This window comes from Pteropus alecto, unplaced genomic scaffold (genome assembly GCF_000325575.1).
Source record: "Pteropus alecto unplaced genomic scaffold, ASM32557v1 scaffold152, whole genome shotgun sequence".
NCBI lineage: Eukaryota > Metazoa > Chordata > Mammalia > Chiroptera > Pteropodidae > Pteropus > Pteropus alecto.
The window spans coordinates 8,751,543-8,771,662 of NW_006432227.1; the positions used below are offsets into that span (position 1 = coordinate 8,751,543).

Genomic DNA, 20,120 nt, shown 5'->3' on the forward strand with positions numbered 1-20,120 from the left:
ATTATTATTATTATCATCATTATTATTATTTAGTTGTATGAGTTCTTTTTTTTTTATTATTTTGAATATTAGGCCCTTACCAGAGCTGTTGTTTGCAAATATCTCATCCCATTCGGATGGCTCCCTCTTTGTCTTACTGATGGTTCTACCTACAATTTTCTCTGGAGGAAATATTTGGCTGAAATAGAGCCTCTTGAATTTTTGAATATCATTATTCTTATATTTGGTAAAAATTCATTATTGCTTCTTGGAGTAATGATTAATTTTATTTTCCTATATATGATTAAATTTCTTATTATAAATTTAAGAAAAAAACGTAAACCAATCTAGTTTTTCACTTTGATTTAATGATTGATGTGTCCACTAATTTACATTTTATGCTGCTGCTGACTTCATTTCTCCATTTACTTTTATGGAAGTATTGATTTGGAATTCCCCAATAGAACTGATCAATTTATAATAAAAATCACAGGAATAATTCTTTCACCATAAGTTGGACTCAATTCACAATTCACTGTATTAGAGTATATGCTGCTGAAATTACATTCTAAAAATTCAGATGTGCAATAAATTCAACCCTACTTCTAATTGAATTTGATTTCTAATTCTATTTTGAATTTTGACTTTCTTTTTTTGAATCTTTAGATACTTTAGATATTTTAGATACTTTTCTCCATTTTCTAGGAGTCAGATGCAGAGAAAAAGGACAGTAATTAGGTACAGCATGAAGACATAACGATAGGTGTGGGGCAAATCTTCGAGATGGCACAGTGAAGAAAAGGTATGTCAGTATCATCAGAGACTCCTGCTGACATCTCCCAGATGTCATTCCCACTTATTTCCAGTAGTCAGTCCTTGATGATCATGGCTGTCTGCTTTCTGTCTTAATTGCAAGTCTTCTCAAGATGCACAAATTTCCTCTCAGCTAAATTTTATTTCTCACCTAAATAATCTATGGAAATAAAAGTAGACCAACCAAATGAGAACAAGCAAAGACTATTTATTCAGTTTGCTATAACAGGAGAGTTAATCACCATTACTTGCATTTTGGCAGAGACTCAAAGTCAGGCAGAGGAGTGGGAAAGCTTTAGAGTGACCAGAAAGGAAGGCTTTGAGTATGTCATGAATGGAGATTGTTGGCTTCGGAAAGCTGTGGGTGAGCTGACTAGAAGCAGAGCATCCCGTGTAATCGGTTAATAATGCTTATTTTGCTTTATATGTTTCATCTTAAGTTGGAAGTGGGGAAAGCGTTAGGAAAACTGGAAGTTACTAATCAAGTCCTTGCCATTTGGGACTTATTGCTGTTGTTTGGCCTCCCCCACAGGTCTGACTTCTAGAAAATAGCCTGGCTCCTGGGCTGGTTATTATAGATAATGGGTTAGTTTCTTGGGCTGGTTGCTGCAGACTGTGGGTCAGAGTCTATTTCATTTGCTCTGGCCATTGTTTATTTTATATTCAGCCTTTCAAATCAAATCATAGAAAAAAAAATAAAAGTCAATTTTGTAGAGAAAATCATAATGTCGTAAACTACAGTGATCTCAAATATGTAACTTATAAAACTCAATGATGAGAGATGGTGAAATAAATAAATATGTGTGAATGTGTATAAATATTTCCTCAGAAAACATTAGGGGTTATATATTACTAAAAATTTAATGAAGCAGTATGTAAGGACTTAATCATTTTGTCTATAGTGATAAACGTTGTACCAGCATAACTGAAATTACTGATGTAATTAAAATTGCACAGAGAGGTATTGGGAGGTAATTTAGATATAGTGCATAGTTTATCTTTTTAAATAATTTTTATTTTTTAAATTACAGTTGGCATACAATATTATATTAGTTTCAGGTGTACAACATCGTGAGTAGACATTTATATAATTTACAAAGTAATCATCCCGATAACTCTAGAACTCATCTGACACCATATATAGTTATTACAATATTAATGACTATATACCTTATGCCATGCTTTACATCCCCATGACTATTTTGTAACTACCAATTTGTACCTCTTACTTCCTTCCCCTTTTTCACCCAAACCCAACCCCTTCCTATCTGGCAACCATCCAAATGTTCTTGGTATCTTTGAGTTTGTTTCTGTTTTGTTTATTTGTTTACTGTGTTGTTTAGATTCCACATGTAAGTGAAATCATATAGCATTTGTCTTTCTCTGACTTACTCCACTCAGCACAATACCCTCTAGGTCCATCCATGTTGGCGCAGATGGCAAGATTTTATTTATTTATTTTTATTGATTTATTTATTTTTATAGCTGAGTAATATCCCATTGCATAAATGTACCACCTCTTCATCCATTAATTCACTGATGGATTCTCAGGTTGCCTCCATATCTTGGCTATTGTAAATAATGCTACAATAAATACATGGATTCACGTGTCCCTTCAAAGTATTGCTTTGAGTTTCTTCCCATAAATACGCAAAGGTGAGATTTCTGAGTTCTTCTCTGTCTCTTATTATATCCTTTGTTTTAAAGTCTGTTTTGTCTAAGTATTGATACCTAAGCTTTTTTTTGTTTGTTTTCATTTTCATGAAATATCTTTTCCCATCTCTTTACATTCAATCTGTGTGTGTCTTTGATCTAAAGTGAGTCTCTTATAGGCAGCATATGTAAGGGTCTTGTTTTCTTATCCATTCAGCCACCTTATTTTTTGTTTGGACCATTTAATCCATTTACTTCATCTTTAATTATGGTGTATCAATGAATATTTTTCAATTATGATAAAATCTGAAAATTTAGAATTATAACAAAATATCAAATCATTGGACATTTGAGTAATGGAACTAGTGGGATTAGGCCCGGGAATTTAAGAGGCTTTTAATTTATATCTATATGATTTTCTTTTATTTTATATTATTTTTGCTCACTAAAATGTAAAGACTTTGCTGTTATAATTTAGAAATCAATGTTACTACTAACTGGTAAAAAGTAAATTGGAGTTTTTTCTCAATATTGAAATCAACGATTGAATGTCAATTATGTGTGTGTACATATCTACATATACATATATAAATATAATGATTATATGTAATATATTGCACATATTATATATATATTAATCTCTTCTGAAATATTATTGACAGCATTTGTGAACAACCAAGAACAAAATATTTTGATTCTTAGTATTTTATTTTATAGTCTTTTTTTGTTTGTTTGTTTTTGGTTTTGTTTTATGCTTTCATTGTTATTGAATAAAAATTCAGCTGAAGCAAAACTACGTTATTCAGAACAATACTGAACTTGGTAATAATTTCTATTTTTTAATTTTTTCCAAAGAGTGAAGTTAGAATCAAGTACAGAACCTAATCTTTATATATGGTAAAATATAGTCATTACTCAGAAAAGTGATGAAGGATATTTGGGGAGAAACCTGTTGATACCTTCAGCATCAATCAGAGGTTAGTCAGGAAAAACAAATCCTCTGCTAGTTAGATCAATAAAAGGAATTGAGTATACGGGAAAGTTAAAAATGATAGGAGAAATGAAAAGCCAAATTGTGGATTGTGAGGCAACCAGTAAAGGAGTTTAGCATCCTTAAACTAAGGCTAAGAAAGAAGTGTTTTTGACCGCAGGAGCTTGGCTTTATTATATGGACCATGGAGGAGGTCAGTTGAGAGGGTACTAGAACCACTGAAGAAGTATAATCACTGGGAGAGACACCACCCAAAGCAGAAAGAAGAGTGACATAGACAGGGAGGGAAGGAGAGGAAGGGGGAGAGAGAAAGAGGGTCATCTTTTTTTCTGTTTTCCGATTTCCCTCTATCACCTTCCATTGTTAAGTTGGAAAGGAAGGCCAGTCAGTATCAATGACAGATGTTGGGTTCCTGAAAAGGGTGCGGAACAAAGTAGGAAAGTAATTTGAGAACAATATGCAAATTTATTCAGAAGAGCTGTAAGATGGGTGGGAATCCAATCAGTCCAGTCACTTTTTATTGCCACCATTTACTCTGCACAACAATCAAGGGACTTGTGTGCGATCTGTAAGTCTAACAGAAGAGCATAAATTTATCCATCCCTGGGGATTGTTTCCCCCTAAGTATTCTACCACACTTTTTAATTTGACAAAAATATAATTATTGACTTTCATTTTTGCTATGGCAGGTAGTGAAACATTACGTTTCCTCTGCTCAAGCAGATGCATTTGACCAAGACAGCAAACAGTGAGAGGCAGAAGATGTTTTCACTATTAAACAGGATTCAACATATCATGACTGAGTGAAACAATAAAGTACCTGGGAAACAATGCCACAGAGCAGAACAGATAAGACAGGGGTTGAATTCTCCCTTCTCTCATTGTCAATTATATAACTACTTGGAACCTCCGTGCTCACGTTCATAAAATGGCGTTAAATGTAATTTTCTCAGTTTGATCTCACTGTTGAATTTAATGTCATATAGCAGATGGCTTCCCATATCATTGGCACTAAATACATATTATTTCCTTAATTATTTTTTTCTATTTAAGGAATATAATATAAAGTTTACTTGAGTAATATGAAATTTAACATTAAGTATTCTTTTAAAAAGGATCTAATTGAAAATACGCAGAAATTAACAATAGCCAAGGGTTAAAATATGCAGTTAGAATAGTGACTTTTATTTTGGTACCTAGAAGTTTCATAAATGTTCTTGAGGGATTTTTTTTTTTAACCCAGTGACTTTTGGGTGAATACTCAAAGCATTATTGAATTACACAATGACTGGAATCCTGTTCTATAGCTGTTTGGTGAAATTACATTCCTCTTGTGTAGAATAAAATTTAACTTGTAGGTTGATGACTATTGCTTTTTCACAGTCCCTGGGAAAAAAATCTTCTGAGAATTAAGCCTTAAGAGATTTCTTCAGAGAGATCCTCTCAGCCTTCAGAAATCTGCAGCTTATTTTTACTAAAAGTTATTGCTTAACATTAATTCACTTGAGATTTTAGCAGAGCTGTGAACCCTGACAAGTCATGCATAACGATGTGCAATCTCAGAGAATATTTGCTTGGTGTTAAAATGCCTTATTAAATATTTCAAATTGGTCTTTAGAGACGTTTGAGAAAGTCCACTCTTTCTGCTTCTCATTGATATGTAACTTTACAAATAGTGTGCTATTTATAAAGCTGCAGTATAAAAAGAAACCGAATGAAAAGGATGACACAGGACAATCCCCAAAGGACTTAAGTTTTATTGTAGAAAAGATATCTTGAAAGCTTTTTTTTTTAATGTATTTAAATCTTTTTCAGATTTGTATAAAGTGTTAGCTGAGGGACGCAGATCTATACCATGGGAACAGCTAAGTGCACGCCACAGGAAATATTTGCCATAAAAATATTGGACACTAAATAGCTAATGAAACTTTAAAATGCATGTTTCTTTGGTTATTGTTTTTAATGGAAACGATTGTAAGATTAGAAAGCTTATACAGAACTTTTAAAAGTTTTCTTTGCTAAAAACCAGTTATGTAGGGAAGGGGCTGTTGTTTTAATATCTATTGACTAAATCTCTATACTTTTCAGAGAAAATTAGATTCTCGTTTTAATAATCTGGTAGAATAATTAATTTTTAGGCATTACTGTATGTTTTTTTTATTTATAAATCTAGCACAGTAGAGGATAATAATTTTCTCTTTTCTACTACATATGCTATTAAGACATTTAGTGAATAATCAATTGAATGGTCTAATGTGAGATACTTTTCTCAAATATAGATATATAAATGTTGATGATTTTTTGCACTTAAACTTTTAACGAGAAATAAAAATTCTCACTAAAATGATTAATATAACTCATTAATATACTTAAAAATACCAATAGGTAGGTCACAAATAGTGCCTAATATTTTTTTAAAAATCAAATACTGTTAAATTTTACCTATTTAAATTTTTCTACTGTGAGATTAACTTCTGATTTGATCCCATTTATGATGTATCTGGAATCAAATAGTATAGGAAATTATCCATAATTTTTTTCTTGACTTGTAACTTCAGGCTCTGGCCAAGATTCAGTTAAAGAACAACTGTAAATTCTGAGAATAAATGTCATTTCTTCCCACTGCAACTGTACCACACTGTACTAGTTTGCTGGGGCTGCTGTACTAAGTTACCAACACTGGGATTGCTTAAACAACAGACACTTACTGTCTCAGAGTTTCTGAAGCTAGAAGTCTGAAGTCAGTGTGTCAGCAGGGCTGTGCTCCCACTTAAAGCACTGGGGAAGATCTGGTCCAGGCCTCTCCAGTCTCCTCTTCTGGTGGTTTTCTGTCAATCTTTGATGTACCTTGGCTTGTGGTGTGTGCGTTTGCCTGTGCCTATCTTCAAATTTCCCATTTTTATAAGGATATCGGTCATAATGGTTAGGGGCCCGCTCTACTCCAGAGCGGTGAGCCTCTTTCCACACAGGGTTGTCCCTTGAGGTTCTTTCTGGAGTTTAGAACTTGAACATGGGAATTTTTAGGGGAAACAATCCAACATGTAGCATACATCTTGGAGAGTTCTCATTTCTTTTTAATTAAGTTTATTGGAGTAACATTGGTTAACATAATTATATAATTTTCAGGTGTACATTATAATTTAACATCTGTATAGTCTATTGTGTGTTTACCACCCAAAGTCGTTTCCTTCAGCTACCATATATTGGATCCTCTTTACTCACTTTACTCTCCCCCTACGCTCCCTATATTTGATCCCCTTTACCCTATCTACCTCCCCGCTCCTCCCCCTCTTCCTATCCTTTGGTAACCACTAGTCTATAGTCCATGTCCATGAAAAGCCTTTTTTCTCTAATGTAAAAGAACTTCCAAAAGCATCAAGGGTTCTTACAATTTTCCCACATATACTTCAGATAAATTAGAAAGTGTATGTTTTGCTTTTGGCCTGAAACTCCCTTAGCAATTCTCCTTGGTAAGAAATTCTTGAATAGGTGAGCAAGGGCTTTATTTCCATACTGGCCATTTCTCTCTCTGCTTCTGTATTCAGGGTCAAGATGACTTTTTGTTGGGCTGCGTGGTGCATACGCCTCTGCTCCCTTTAGCCAGCAATCTGTGTACTCAAAGTGGCAGCTTGCTACCTTCAGATGCCACCAAAGTTCTGTGATAGAGGGAATTTGCTGTTTCTCGTTTCACACACTCAAATAGAATTGCCCAATATCTGTGAGAACTACAGCACAGAGATGTGTGCAGCTGTTAACGACTGTACTTTCTGGCCATGGTAGAGAACTATTGTATTTTCTTTTCCTCCCCTGAAACCCTTTCCTGCTCTAGTTCCTTCTCTCTGCTGCTTCAAACCATCACTTAGTCAGTACTGCCAAACTCCTTTTCTTTCCGTTCTCCTTTTCTCCTTGCTCTTTATTTTACTTGTCACTCAATTCATGCTTCTCAACTTTCACTTAACAAGGCTGGACCTTATAGACACATCAAGACACCTCCTTCATGTGGTGATCCTGCCTGTCACTGTAAATGAGGTGAGATCCTGCGCTGTTTGTCTTTCTCAGCTTTCTCCTTGGAATGGTTGCTTGGGGACTATTTTAAGACATTGAAAACTATTTAGATGTAAATCACTGTTGTAAAGCCAAAGCAATTTCCAAACCTTAGGATTTTATAAGTGTGTTTTTTAATGGTCATTGTTTTACAGCTTTCTATACTGTTTTTTTTTTTTTTTCCTGAGTCCTAGTAATCCCTGTATGCCCAGTACTATCAGCATTTTCCCCATCAGATCCAAGATTTGACTGATATAATTTTATAATATGTTATCCACATTATGAGCTTTTTACACTTTTATATAGCCTGACCTGGGAAGCTACTACAGATTTGAGTTTTATTTTCAGTGAGATTTCAATGAAAATGTCTCCTAAACCAACTTTTATTGGCAAATATCTACCTCCTGGTATTCTCTGAACAAATTGGATAGATGAATATTGGGTATGGAACAAGTGTCATGACATCACAGAAAAAGTCCTTAGTATTCTATAATAAGTATGCATAGTAGTGGAAGAGATAGTTTACATGTGACTAGCTCTGGAAAGTTTAATCAAACCGGAAAATGTAGTGCTATAGTGTGAAAATGTATGGTACACATACAAGGCCAAATGAGGTTCTCCAGGAATAGACTAGCACTGAAGCAATGAGACACTGTTTTTCAACTTTTAATTTTGAGATCATAGATTCACACAAAGTTGTGAGAAATGATATGGAGATATTCCTTATACTATTACCCAATTTTTTCCACTGGTAACATTGTACAACTATAAAGCAATATCATAATCAGGTTATTGAAGTGATTAAATCTACTGATCTTATTTAGAATTCTCTAGTTTTATTTATATGTTTGTATATTTTGGTTCTATGCAATTTATCACCTGTGTAAGTTCATGTACCCAACACTATAATCAAAATACGAGACAGTTTCAACACTACGACAAACCCTCATGTTGCCTTTTTATAACCAAACTCATCCCTCTCTTTTAACATCTGGCATCTACTAATCTGTTATCCATTTTTAAAATTTAATCATTTCAAAAATGTTAAACAAAATCACACATTATATAATCTTTTGGAATTGTTTTCCCCCAACCACCGGGTGTAATTCCCTGAAGATTTATTTAAGTTGTTGCAGATACTAATAGCCTGTTTATTATTCTTGTTGAACAATATTCCATTGTATGAGTGTACCACAGTTTGCTTTATTATTTTCCCATTGAAAGACAGCAAGGTCATTTTTATTTGGGGCTACTATGAATAATGTTACTCTGAGTATTTGTAAGCAAATTTTTATGTGAATATACATTTTCATTACTTTAGTATGAATGCCTGAGAGTACAATTTGTTCAGTTGTATGATAATTGTATGTTAGATTTTATAAGAATCGATTAAACTTACATTTCTACTAGTGGTGGTATGAGTGTCCCAGTTTCTCAGCATTCTCGCCAGCATTTGATGTTGCTATTGTATTTTATTACCCATAATTAGAGATTCTTTTTTAGACATAACAGAATCAGTTCTCCCTTTCTGAGTTATGTATGATTACTAATTATATTTATGCTTATAATCTCAATGTGAAAATTCTAATGTGAAAATACACACTAAAATTTGTTTTCCTGAATACACAGGTACCTCTGTTCTGCAGGTGACAGGCCAGAGTCATAGCATATTTTTAAAAGTTCATATACATTTATGGTCTGCTAATAAGATTTGTCAAGTATACTTGATGGACTGATTCTACTAAGTTTTCTAGGATCCCTTGAAGGCAAAGAACAACCTTTGCTTAAAGTTTGTCTGAATTTCAAAGTATAAGTAAAAACTTTGTAGTCGAACAGCTATTAGGCCCTTAATCAGAGTGTTGTACCTAAAAACTGAAGTAATAACTAAAATTAAAGACTGAAAATTGTCAGTGCTTCCATAGTCAAGTATCAAAATAAGTGCAGAATTGTATATAGGCTAACTTGATTGTGGAAATATTTTTTGTTTGATACATAATCTGAATTAGTAGGTTAAATTGTTCTAGTTAGGCAAAATACAATATCAAGTATGCACTATTAGATGATCCATCAAGTATATGCTATGAATAAGTGAGAGCTCTTACCTAATAATTCTACGATGAAGTTGTATAGCTCATAATGTATGGTTGTCATGATGCACTTAGATCAGTTTTTATTTGGGAATACCTGAAATAAGAGATAGATGTATCTTACTATGGAAATAGTGTTTAAAAGGTATAAACATAAAGAAACTAGCATAATACATCTACAAAATTTAGTACTTCAAATATAGTATTTAAAAATTTATAAATCATTTTAAAGTACATTTAATCTTCAAACATCCAGTGTGATAAGAATATTCTCATACCCAATGTAGAAAGATAATTATATTGATAGTGTGTATAAGAGGCTAAAGGAATGAAATCTGAAGTTCCATAACCAGTTAGAAGAGTCATTAATTGTCCATGTAAGAAATAAAATGGGCATGAATGATGGAAATGACTTAAGTGGTCTGTTTTGATGCCATTATTAATTTACTGTCAGCTCACTGACCTTCCCAACTAATCACAAACCATCTCACTACTGGTTTTCATGTAGCATGCAGTATACACCCTCATGATACATTTTACTTTGCCTCATAGTTAGCACCAATTTGATTCTTGAAGATCAGTCCAACCCAACCATGATTATGCAAGAGAAAGACCATAATAATATTATCAGCTCATAGCCATATTAAAATGTCTGAGATGAAATGTTCTATTTTGGACTCTGATTTAGTATAGTTGATAGAGAAAGGAAGCAAGGAATATGTCAGACAGATACATCTAAGAATTAAATTTGGTCGGATACATGTATTATAGTTCTCCATAGTGTTTCAGCATAATGTTTTTTTCCTGTGTACAAATTACTCATGTGTTAAATGCCATCACACACTAAAATTTGTTTTCCTGAATACACAGGTACCTCTGTTCTGCAGGTGACAGCTACTGATGCAGATGATCCTACCTACGGAAACAGCGCTCGGGTGGTTTACAGTATTCTCCAAGGACAACCTTACTTCTCCGTAGATCCTAAAACAGGTTAGTGCATTTATGTATAATTTGTGTGCAGGTACGTGCTACAATAAAAGAAAGCACCATTTTTACAATTGATGCTTTAACACCATGGGTCCAATTATATGCAAATTATTTTCAATAAACACATGCAGTACTGTAAATGTATCTTCCTTATGATTTTCTTAATAACATTTTCTTTTCTCTAGCTTACTTTGTTGTAAGACTATAGTATATAATGCACATAACATATAAAATATGTGTTACTGACTTTATGTTACTGGTATGTGTTCCAGTCAATGGTATGCTGTTAGTAAAGTTTTTGGGGAGTCAGAAGTTATGTGCAGATTTTTGACTTTGTGGGCATTCAACACCCTTAACCCCTGCGTTGTTGAAGGGTCAACTGTATTTCTGTGTACTCTTCTATATCAGACATTATTTTGGGACGTTTAAAAATGCCCTCACTTTTCTAAAACGACTGGATAACTGGATTGCATAACTGAAGATAAAAAAAAAAAACCTGCTTTCCTTAATATTTTGATTATTCATTACCTTTTACTTATACCAGTAAAATGCTTCTTAACTTTACATATTTCTATAACATTTAGTGAAATGTTCTCTGCTAAAAACAAATATGGAATGTTTCATAAAGATTCTTTTATAATTTATTTGAGTTTGAATGTCACATAAGTTGTTATATATTACATTGGGGAATTGTTATATCTTGAACTGACATTTTTTCCTAATGAGAAATTCTTCAGCCCTCAAATATTGTGTTATGTATAAGAAATTAACTGAGAATACAGCCAAGAATATTTCAACATTTTTTTCAGGAAAATATGAATTCTGCTCTCTTTCCTTTTTTTTCTGGCCTGAACAATCATATCATATCTTATACGTTATGATGTCAAAATGGGAATGAAGGCTCCTCAATAATACATTATGGTGTTATATTACAGCAGCATAATCTGAAAACCACAAAAAGCTCTGGCTCCATTGACAAATTATTAATAAAACTTGGCTAAAGATAAACCCATTTTTACTGTAGCCAACTGTTCAGTAAGAAACAAGTCTCACGTTTTACTTATGCAATCATAAGACATAGATGAAGCAGAGAGAGGTCCAGGACATCTCAGCAGCAACTAAGATTCTTTCTGGTCACATTAGATGCATTCTGAATGAGATTAACGTGGGATCTTCAAGTAAAGGGCACAGTCCCATAACTAATATATTGACCCAGGTTTAGTCATAAATATCCCCTTATATTCATACAACTGCTTATCATACAGAACATTTTGCAGGGAACCCTGCTCCATAAGCCTATAGATTCCAGGTATGTGCTTCTGAATGTCTGTTCAAATGTTTCCATGTGTTTGTGTGACTATGTCCACGTGTGTGTGTATATATGTATGTGTATGTGTGTGTGTTTTGGATGGATAAAGCAGGCCACTGAGGACAAAATCTGACTAGCGTTTTACTCTGCTATGTTTGTGCTTTAGTGAAGCAAATATATCAATAACACAATATTCAAATAGAAATTGCATTGTGTTATATGTATTTATTATAGGTTAATTAAGTACTTCATTAAACAAAAAATATCTGTAACTTAAATAGGCTGTTACTCAAGTATTGCTCTATGAAACTATGTTTGTCTTTATAATTTTTTGCTCTTTTCTTTAAGCAAAACAACTTATTGAGTAAAATATATGTATGCCTCCATGTCAATATATGTAATTTCAATATTATATTGGATAAAGGATCATGGGAATTCAAGAATGTGCATCCTAATATAAAAATTATTTATGAAATTGTCTTACATAGTTTTCTGTGCTAATAGGGATTATAAAACAAAATGCTCATTATCCTCTTTAAAGCTAAGACTTTTTTTTTTTTATAATTTAAGCTTAAAAGACCTGTTACAATGCAATTAAACATCCTTAGAAGTAATGAATTTTGTGAAAATTGTGCTTAAAATGACGACTAAAATACAAACATACTAAAAACCGAAGACATTTGCTATGGAAGGGATGTTATATAAGAAGTCTTGGGACAGTAGTCACTTACAGGTGTTCACTTTAATAGGCATTTATTCTATCTTCTCATTTGGCATGACTGTATTTCAACATAATCCCAATTACTTTCGATGAGACCAATTATAAAACAGAAAATTTATACCAAATAGAGTTGTGAATGCTTATGGTTAAGTTCGGGTCTTTGGGTAGTCTAGTTTCCATTTTATTAAAAGGTACATTTTGGTGCTCACCTAGGTTTTCTAATGATGAACTGCCAGTGAGGCCTTGCTTCCTACTTTATAAACCATCTATGAATTGCTGCTTCCAGAGACTTGAATTATATGGCTTTTAATATACTATACTATACATAATTGATTTAATAAATTCTGTTTTACACTGAAATCCTATTAATCAATATGATGGAACAAATTTTGTGAATAGATTGTTGTTTTAAGTAAGTTTTATTTAGTAAGTATTTTATGCTATTTGCTTAATGTATAACAATAAAAGAGGAATTTATATTAAAAAGTGATATTTTAATGTTACCATTTGAAAGATGCAGAAGACTGTGAAAGAATAAACTATAGGAGTTAATGAAATGTAAAAGACATCTAATATTTCTCAACATATTTATGTGAAAATCATGGAAATGTAGGCTTAATGAGGATAATTCTAGTTGAATATATTTTATTTTATTTTACTTTATTTTATTTTTTATTAAATTTATTGGGGTGGCATTGGTTGATAAAATTATATAGGTTTTAAGTGTACAATTCAATAATATGTCATCTGTATATTGCATATTCACCACGCAAAATTAAATTTCCTTCTGTCACCATATATTTGAGCCCCCTTTTTTAATTCAGCAAGGAAACACTTTAGAGTTACCAAGTGAAGGGACCATTTTAATGTTCATGAAAAGTACTAACCCTAAGCAGGGCATTTTGAGGAAGGCTGCTGTGTAAGAAAGCCATTTGAAGTGGTCACTGAACCAACATCAAGAGAAATCTGGGCTGAGAGTTGTCTCTTAGCATAACTCAAATCTCAATCCTAGTCTAGTTAATATAGTGCCAACTGCATTAAAAATAAATCGATATGTTCAAGGTCTCTATGCCTCTTCACAAGCTGTGGAATTTCTGTCAGGTGGTGATGGCAGAAGCTGAATGATCGAGTTGCTACAGAAAGGAACAATTTTCCCTGACTTAGGTCAAAGATAAAACCAGAAATATACCAAGTATCTTTTCTGGGTCTTAGAAACAGAATGGATTCACAAGGGACAGTTGTGCAATTTTTCACTGAGAATGCAAATCTGTTTATGGTCATGGTGTTTATAGCCACTTAATGATTCTCTATACTAGCTGTAGGATGATCAACAACTTATAAATGACTTTATGTTCTTTTAGTGCATATATCTTATGTCTGTGACTATGTCATAGAGATATATTATGGTCAATTCAAGAAACCTGAAAACCTGGATTAAAAAATAATGTCAGAGAAAATGGAGAGATGTGCTGGTTTACAGCATCCTAATTAAGCTTTATTTACAATTGTTTATAATGCTAATTATGAATAGCAGTTTTTTTTGACTATCAATATGAAACATATAAATTGGGGATTGTCAATAATGGTGTCAAGTTATTTTCATAAATGGTACTAATAGTGGTTTTTAACCACACACCTAATAAAACTAGATATTTATTCAGTTTAATATAGATTTAATATACTTATATTTTAAATCGTCAGTCTTTTTATAAAATTTTCATATATTTTTACATATTAAAGAATGAATGTTTAATTAGAAAATATAGCAGTTGGGAATATTTTTGTTGATAAATTCTACATTTAATATTTAGATACAGAAAAATGATAAGACTAGAAAGCCTACCTTTTAATTATATACAAAGATCATACCAGAAATTCTTTTTTTTCAACACCTAATGCATTTTAGCACATGAATGGTTTCTGCTCTATGTTAAAAAGAAGTAGACAGTGGATTTCACATCTCTTGTCAGTCATACACTCTGCATTAACACCATCTATTTACAGAGAGCGGGACACATGGCATCAAGTAAAATGCATCACACCTAGTGGTACCTGTGGTTCTAAAGGCATAGTAGTAGTATAACTTATTTTTACAAGGCATTATTGTAAATATAATAAAATGCTTAATTGACCTTCCTATGAAATAATTAAGATATTTAGTCATGTTATAGTTTAATTAACATAGTAAAATAATTCATATTTATTCCTTTTTCAAAATACTAAGGTGCATTCTAAAATGACTTGGCGATACTTCATGCTCAACTCCTAAAATGTAGTCCTATCTAAAGTAGAAAAAAAAAATTTATGTGGGAGGATTTTTATTCCAAATAACTATACAAATTTATAAAAAGAGAAAGCTCCATTATGAACTTTTGTTTAGTTAAATTTCTTTTCATACATTTCAAAGAAAGTTTTTGTAAATATTATAAGATAAATATACTTTTAGAAAAAGTGGATGATGATTTAAAAGGAAATAAGTTAGACAATAAAATTAGCCTTTTGTCTTTAGAACTTAGTGTCTCAACTCAGATTAGCATCTCTAGGTTACGTAAAAGGAATGTGGCCTGCGATACAATTGTCATTAATACACAAGTCTTGACCAGCAATGGTTTTGATTTGTGAAAATGACCTTTCCTTAACATCTCATATCAGAAATTAAATCAGCTATAAAAATGTACGTAGTGGAAGGCCTCAATGAGTTTCTTAGGATGTAATTAAAAACAAGGTTTTCAACATTCTTTCTCCACTTTGTATGATGTAATTAAATTTATCAACAGTTTTCCTTCTATTTAATTCCTCTAAATTTATTTCATTTCAAAAATTGTTTGAGAAGGTTATTAGGTATGTTTGGTTAAAAAATGTTAAGCATCTCTAAAAGTTTTATGAATCTTGTTCATAATTTAATATACAGATCTACTTGAAAATGGTCTCATTTACCTAAAGTAACATTTTATATTATAATAGCTTAGAAGGAAATAGCAAATAAGTTAAATATAGAAGTTGGACAGCAAATAAGTTAAATATAGAAGTTGGACAGTTGGACAAAAAAAAGGATCCATTTGAAAAGTGGCATTAGTGACAGCGGTGCCCAACCTTTTTGGCACCAGGGACTGGTGCTCCTATGAGAATCTAATGCCTGATGACCTGAGGTGGAGCCGAGGTGGTGATGCTAGGTAGAGCCGAGGTGGTGATGCTAGCACTGGGGAGTGGCTGCAAATACAGGTGTAGCTTCACTAGTTCCCCCACCATTCACCTTCTGCTGTGAGGTACCCATACGAGGTCCACGGCCCAGGGATTGGGGGCTCCTGCATATCATACAGAACCCACGCATTAGAGGAAAGCTCCGTAAATACCCTGGACCTCCAGGAAGATGAAGAAGTGGATCCTAGAGCAAACTAAGCCTGAAACATTGATGGAGGCACAAATGACAAAATGAAAACTGTCTTACTTCAGGTAAATTATGAGAAGGCAGGGTTCTTTGTAAAAGACGATAATGCTGGGAAAATAGAAGGTGGCGGGAAATGAGGAAGACCAAATAGGAAATAGATTGACTCCCTGGTAGAAGATGTAGTCATGAGTGTACAGGCGGTGAGCAGGACTTCTGAGGACAGGACATTGTGGACATCACTCATTTGTAGGGTCGCCAGGAGTGAGAGCTGACTCAGGGGCACAAACTTCACATGGAAGTTAAAATATTTAAATTATGGTCAATAATTTCTACAGACGGTAAAGAGTTTTCCTCAGTAAAATATGTTTTGTCATTTTTTTCTTCTTCATAGCACGTTTCTAATTGATATAATAACAATGACAATATAATTGCGTGCACAAATAATTATAGATACATTTGCAAATAATTTTCTTTCGCTTGACTGAATAATGGAAAAAATAGTTAATTAGTAACTCCAATGCTCTAAGAATTTGCTTCTCTTAAAGAAAAATGGAATGCAGTAATTCAAAAGTATGGCATAACATCAGTTTACTTAAGAAAACACTGTCATAATTTGTCTTATTTAAGGAAGAATCTAAATATTTCCTGAACTGTAGCAATGAGGATAAAGATTAACAACATAAGAAAAAAGTCCGTGTTATATAGCATTTAAGACATAAAACCAGTGAACTATAGTAGACACTAGCAGTCGTCCACTCGATATAAACTTCTCTTTTTGCTGATCCTATCAAAACTCTGATGTTGCTCAATATAACATACTCAGTTAAAAAACTAGATTTCTCAGCCTCCCTGTAGATACTTTGACACAGTTTGGCCACTGATATATAACAGAAAGACCAGTGAAGCTCTCTAGGAAACTTTTGATATCTTTATATAGGTGCCAATGCTTCCTCCCTTGGTCTTCCATCTTTTAGATTTAAACACATGTGTAATCATTGGAGGACAGTGGCTATCTTGTAATCATGTGACAACAAATGCACAAGATGAAAGTCACAAGCAAAAGACTGCTGAGCAAAAGACTAACAATGCGATCACTCTGGTTAGGCAATTTTTATGTGCAGTCACATACAATGTTGATACCTGGACTTTTGTGAATTTGCTTTCCAGACTGATAAATCACCTTCACAGCACAATGCACTGCCCAGGCAGTCACAGAGCAGGCTCCCTGGGACCACTTTTATTCCTCTGAACCCAAAATCCATGATCCAAAGAGAGCACACTGCTCTCTGTGTATGAGTGACCATTTTACACTTCTAGTGCTAATACTAAAGAAAAAAAGGAAATTTTGACACTGACTTAAATCAGATATCAAAAGTTGTATTGTGGATGTTTGGCAGATCGAAGAATGGGACCAAAGGCAATTTATTCTGATACTCCATTGAGAATGCATATTTGAAAAAAAATACAATAATTAAGAAGTAGCAGAGTACTACATTGGCACTATACATATCAGATAACTCTCTTCTGTAGCAAAGAAATTATCATGTCCCATTGACATGAACAAAATTAATATCTATTGAATTTAATTGCTATGGGTATAGTTTTAATGAAACAAAATTATGGACTCGTGTTCTATGTTAGTTAAACTACTTATTGCAGCCAAAGATGGATCCATATTTTTGAATTAGCTTGAATTAGACAGTGAATTTTATTGTATGTAAATTAAACTTAAAGCTGTTAAACAAGCAAACAAAAGAAATAATCCCAATTAAATACACTTTTTTTATATCAACTTTTTTTTTTTAATATCAACTTCTTATAATAAAATAGAACAGCTATTACTAGGAAGAAATTAATCTCATTGACTCTGAAATAGTAGTGATAGGAAATAACAGGAATCAATATTGGTTAATTGCAACACATTTAATACTACTTCTTCCTGGTAAAAACTAGATTTATCTTTTTTGTAACTTTGTGTATCCTGCACCTAAATAGCAGCTGTTGAGAAAAATACCAGGAATGAACATATTGGTATCTCGACTCTTTAGCCAATAGCTGGTAAATTTATTAGCTAAGTGATGACATTGAAAAGATGGGTAACAGGAAATATTGCAATTATCTTGTTTAGTCTTTAAAACTTATTGAGCATCACCCGTGGAATGTAATCACCAAGCAATTCAAATTTTCTCTCATCCTTTTAAATTTATTCTGAGAGGCTATTTATTCTCCTACCCCAGGATGAAAAGTACTGCAATCTCATTGAGTTCCTTAGTTTTTTTCTCTAATCAAATATCTTAAATATTTAAAATGAAATGAGACACTCCTAGGATAATATTAATCAGTATTATCTATCATATACCTATCTATCATCTATCTATCATCTATCTATCATCTACTTATCATCTATTTCTCATCTATTTCTCTCCCTCCCTTCCTTCCTCCCTCTCTCTTTCTCTCTCACTCTCTGTCATCTCCCACTCACCTCTATATTTCAGCCAAGTATGACTTATGCGTTATTTTTCCATTTGGGCTATTACGCTATCCTGGCTTGTCCTTCCCAGGCAGATTTCTACAATTATGGTTGGTTCCCTTGTACTCCTTAGTCAGGCCTAATCTCTGATCTTCGAGCTCATTTTTTGTATATCTCATAAAACAAGACAAGTGCTTTTTTGGCTCACGTGTTGTTTCTTCCCTACTCCGAGTGCTCCTTTAGGGAATGAATGCGACCATGTTTTTGTTGTGTTCTGCACTGGGCCCTATTATGTGCCTAATACATGGAATTGTGTTTCTAATTATCTTATTGAAGGGGTATATTGCTAAAATATACATCATTAAATTTATAGAAATTTGGCAGAAAAAATGATTTATCATTGCAGATTTTGAATTTTATTATAATTAATGTTAATTTTATTTCACTATAAAATGTGCCACATCTTTGGTCTTCTATAAACACTTTTTTAACATGTTTCTATTTCTGTCAGTCTTACAATCTAATTTAGGATCTTTCTTAAATGATTACCAAAAATTACAATGTAACTGTTGTTAGAATGCTAAGTGTTTTGGGTACCATAATAAAAACATAGTGAGTTTTGAGATCACAAAGAAAACTATTTCTGAGAAACAGAACAACATTATATATATATATACACACACAATTAAAAATTAATTCTTAGAATGCAAACTCCTTGAAAACTCTCATTACTTACTTTTGTATCTTCTAAAATGATTAGTGCATTGTACAACGTATGGAAGACAACACTATTTATTTTTATAGAAATGAAATATAATTTTGGGAAGGTTGTCTCCAAAATAACACCTGTTTCTAGTATTAAGTTTCTTTTATGTTATTACTAAAATTATTTTATTTTTCAAAAATATTGCTGTCTTTCACATATTGAATTTAGACAGGTTAAACATCTGAATAAAAAAGTAATAAAGTTATGGTTTTAAGAATATTTATTTATTTTTATTTTTTTCCGAACATTGAAGAAACATGGAAGATAATTATGATCCATGAAAAAGAAATCAACTTGAAACAGAAAATTAAATTTTTTAATTTCCTTGTTAATCTGTTCATAGGAGATTTAAACTGCCATTTTATTTCAAAGATATCGCCTCACTCTCCCTCTTTGGACCACTTTTTCTTGTTTCCATCTTTTCAACATCTTTCAGAATGCCACAGATCTCTGTTTTTATTGGGCAGAGAAATATGGACCTTCTGTTGCCTCACTTTGGTTCACCTGACAAATACAAGGGAGTTTCACCTTTTCAGAGTGAATACAATGGAGATTGTTTCTTCTAATAGTAAAGTCATTTCTCCACAGACCAACCTGTGTCCTTTCTTCTCAAAGATACCTCTTAAAACACAACCATTCCCCACTGTGCTAACTAAATATTTTCCCAAACATGCATGGCTTAAACATTCGAATATTTTAGCTATATTTCTCCTTCTTTTCCATATCTCTACTACCAGTTATTATTTTTATTTATAATTTACTCCTTACAATCACTATTTGTTCTCTTTGTGTAATTTACTTATCTTAATTACTCTTGTTTAATTTCTTCATCTTCAGCTTTTCTTTTTCTCACTCTATTTCCCAACTTTAGTCACTCAAATTTCTTATGCTTTTCTAAAAAGAAATGTTTTT

General features: G+C 32.7%; 1 protein-coding gene across 4 annotated transcripts in view; it reads left to right on the top strand.

The window, feature by feature from the left end:
- The window catches only part of CDH18 (cadherin 18), a 252,364-nt gene that overhangs the window by 71,494 nt on the left and 160,750 nt on the right, over positions 1 to 20,120 (top strand). For 3 of the 4 annotated variants that reach the window (XM_006907120.1, XM_025043539.1, XM_025043540.1), the window contains exon 3: positions 10,438 to 10,557. The exons of the other annotated variant lie outside the window; for it this stretch is intronic. In XM_006907120.1, coding sequence (XP_006907182.1) covers positions 10,438 to 10,557 — 120 coding nt within the window. The remainder of the gene's footprint in view (positions 1 to 10,437; positions 10,558 to 20,120) is intronic. 4 annotated transcript variants of the gene reach the window in all.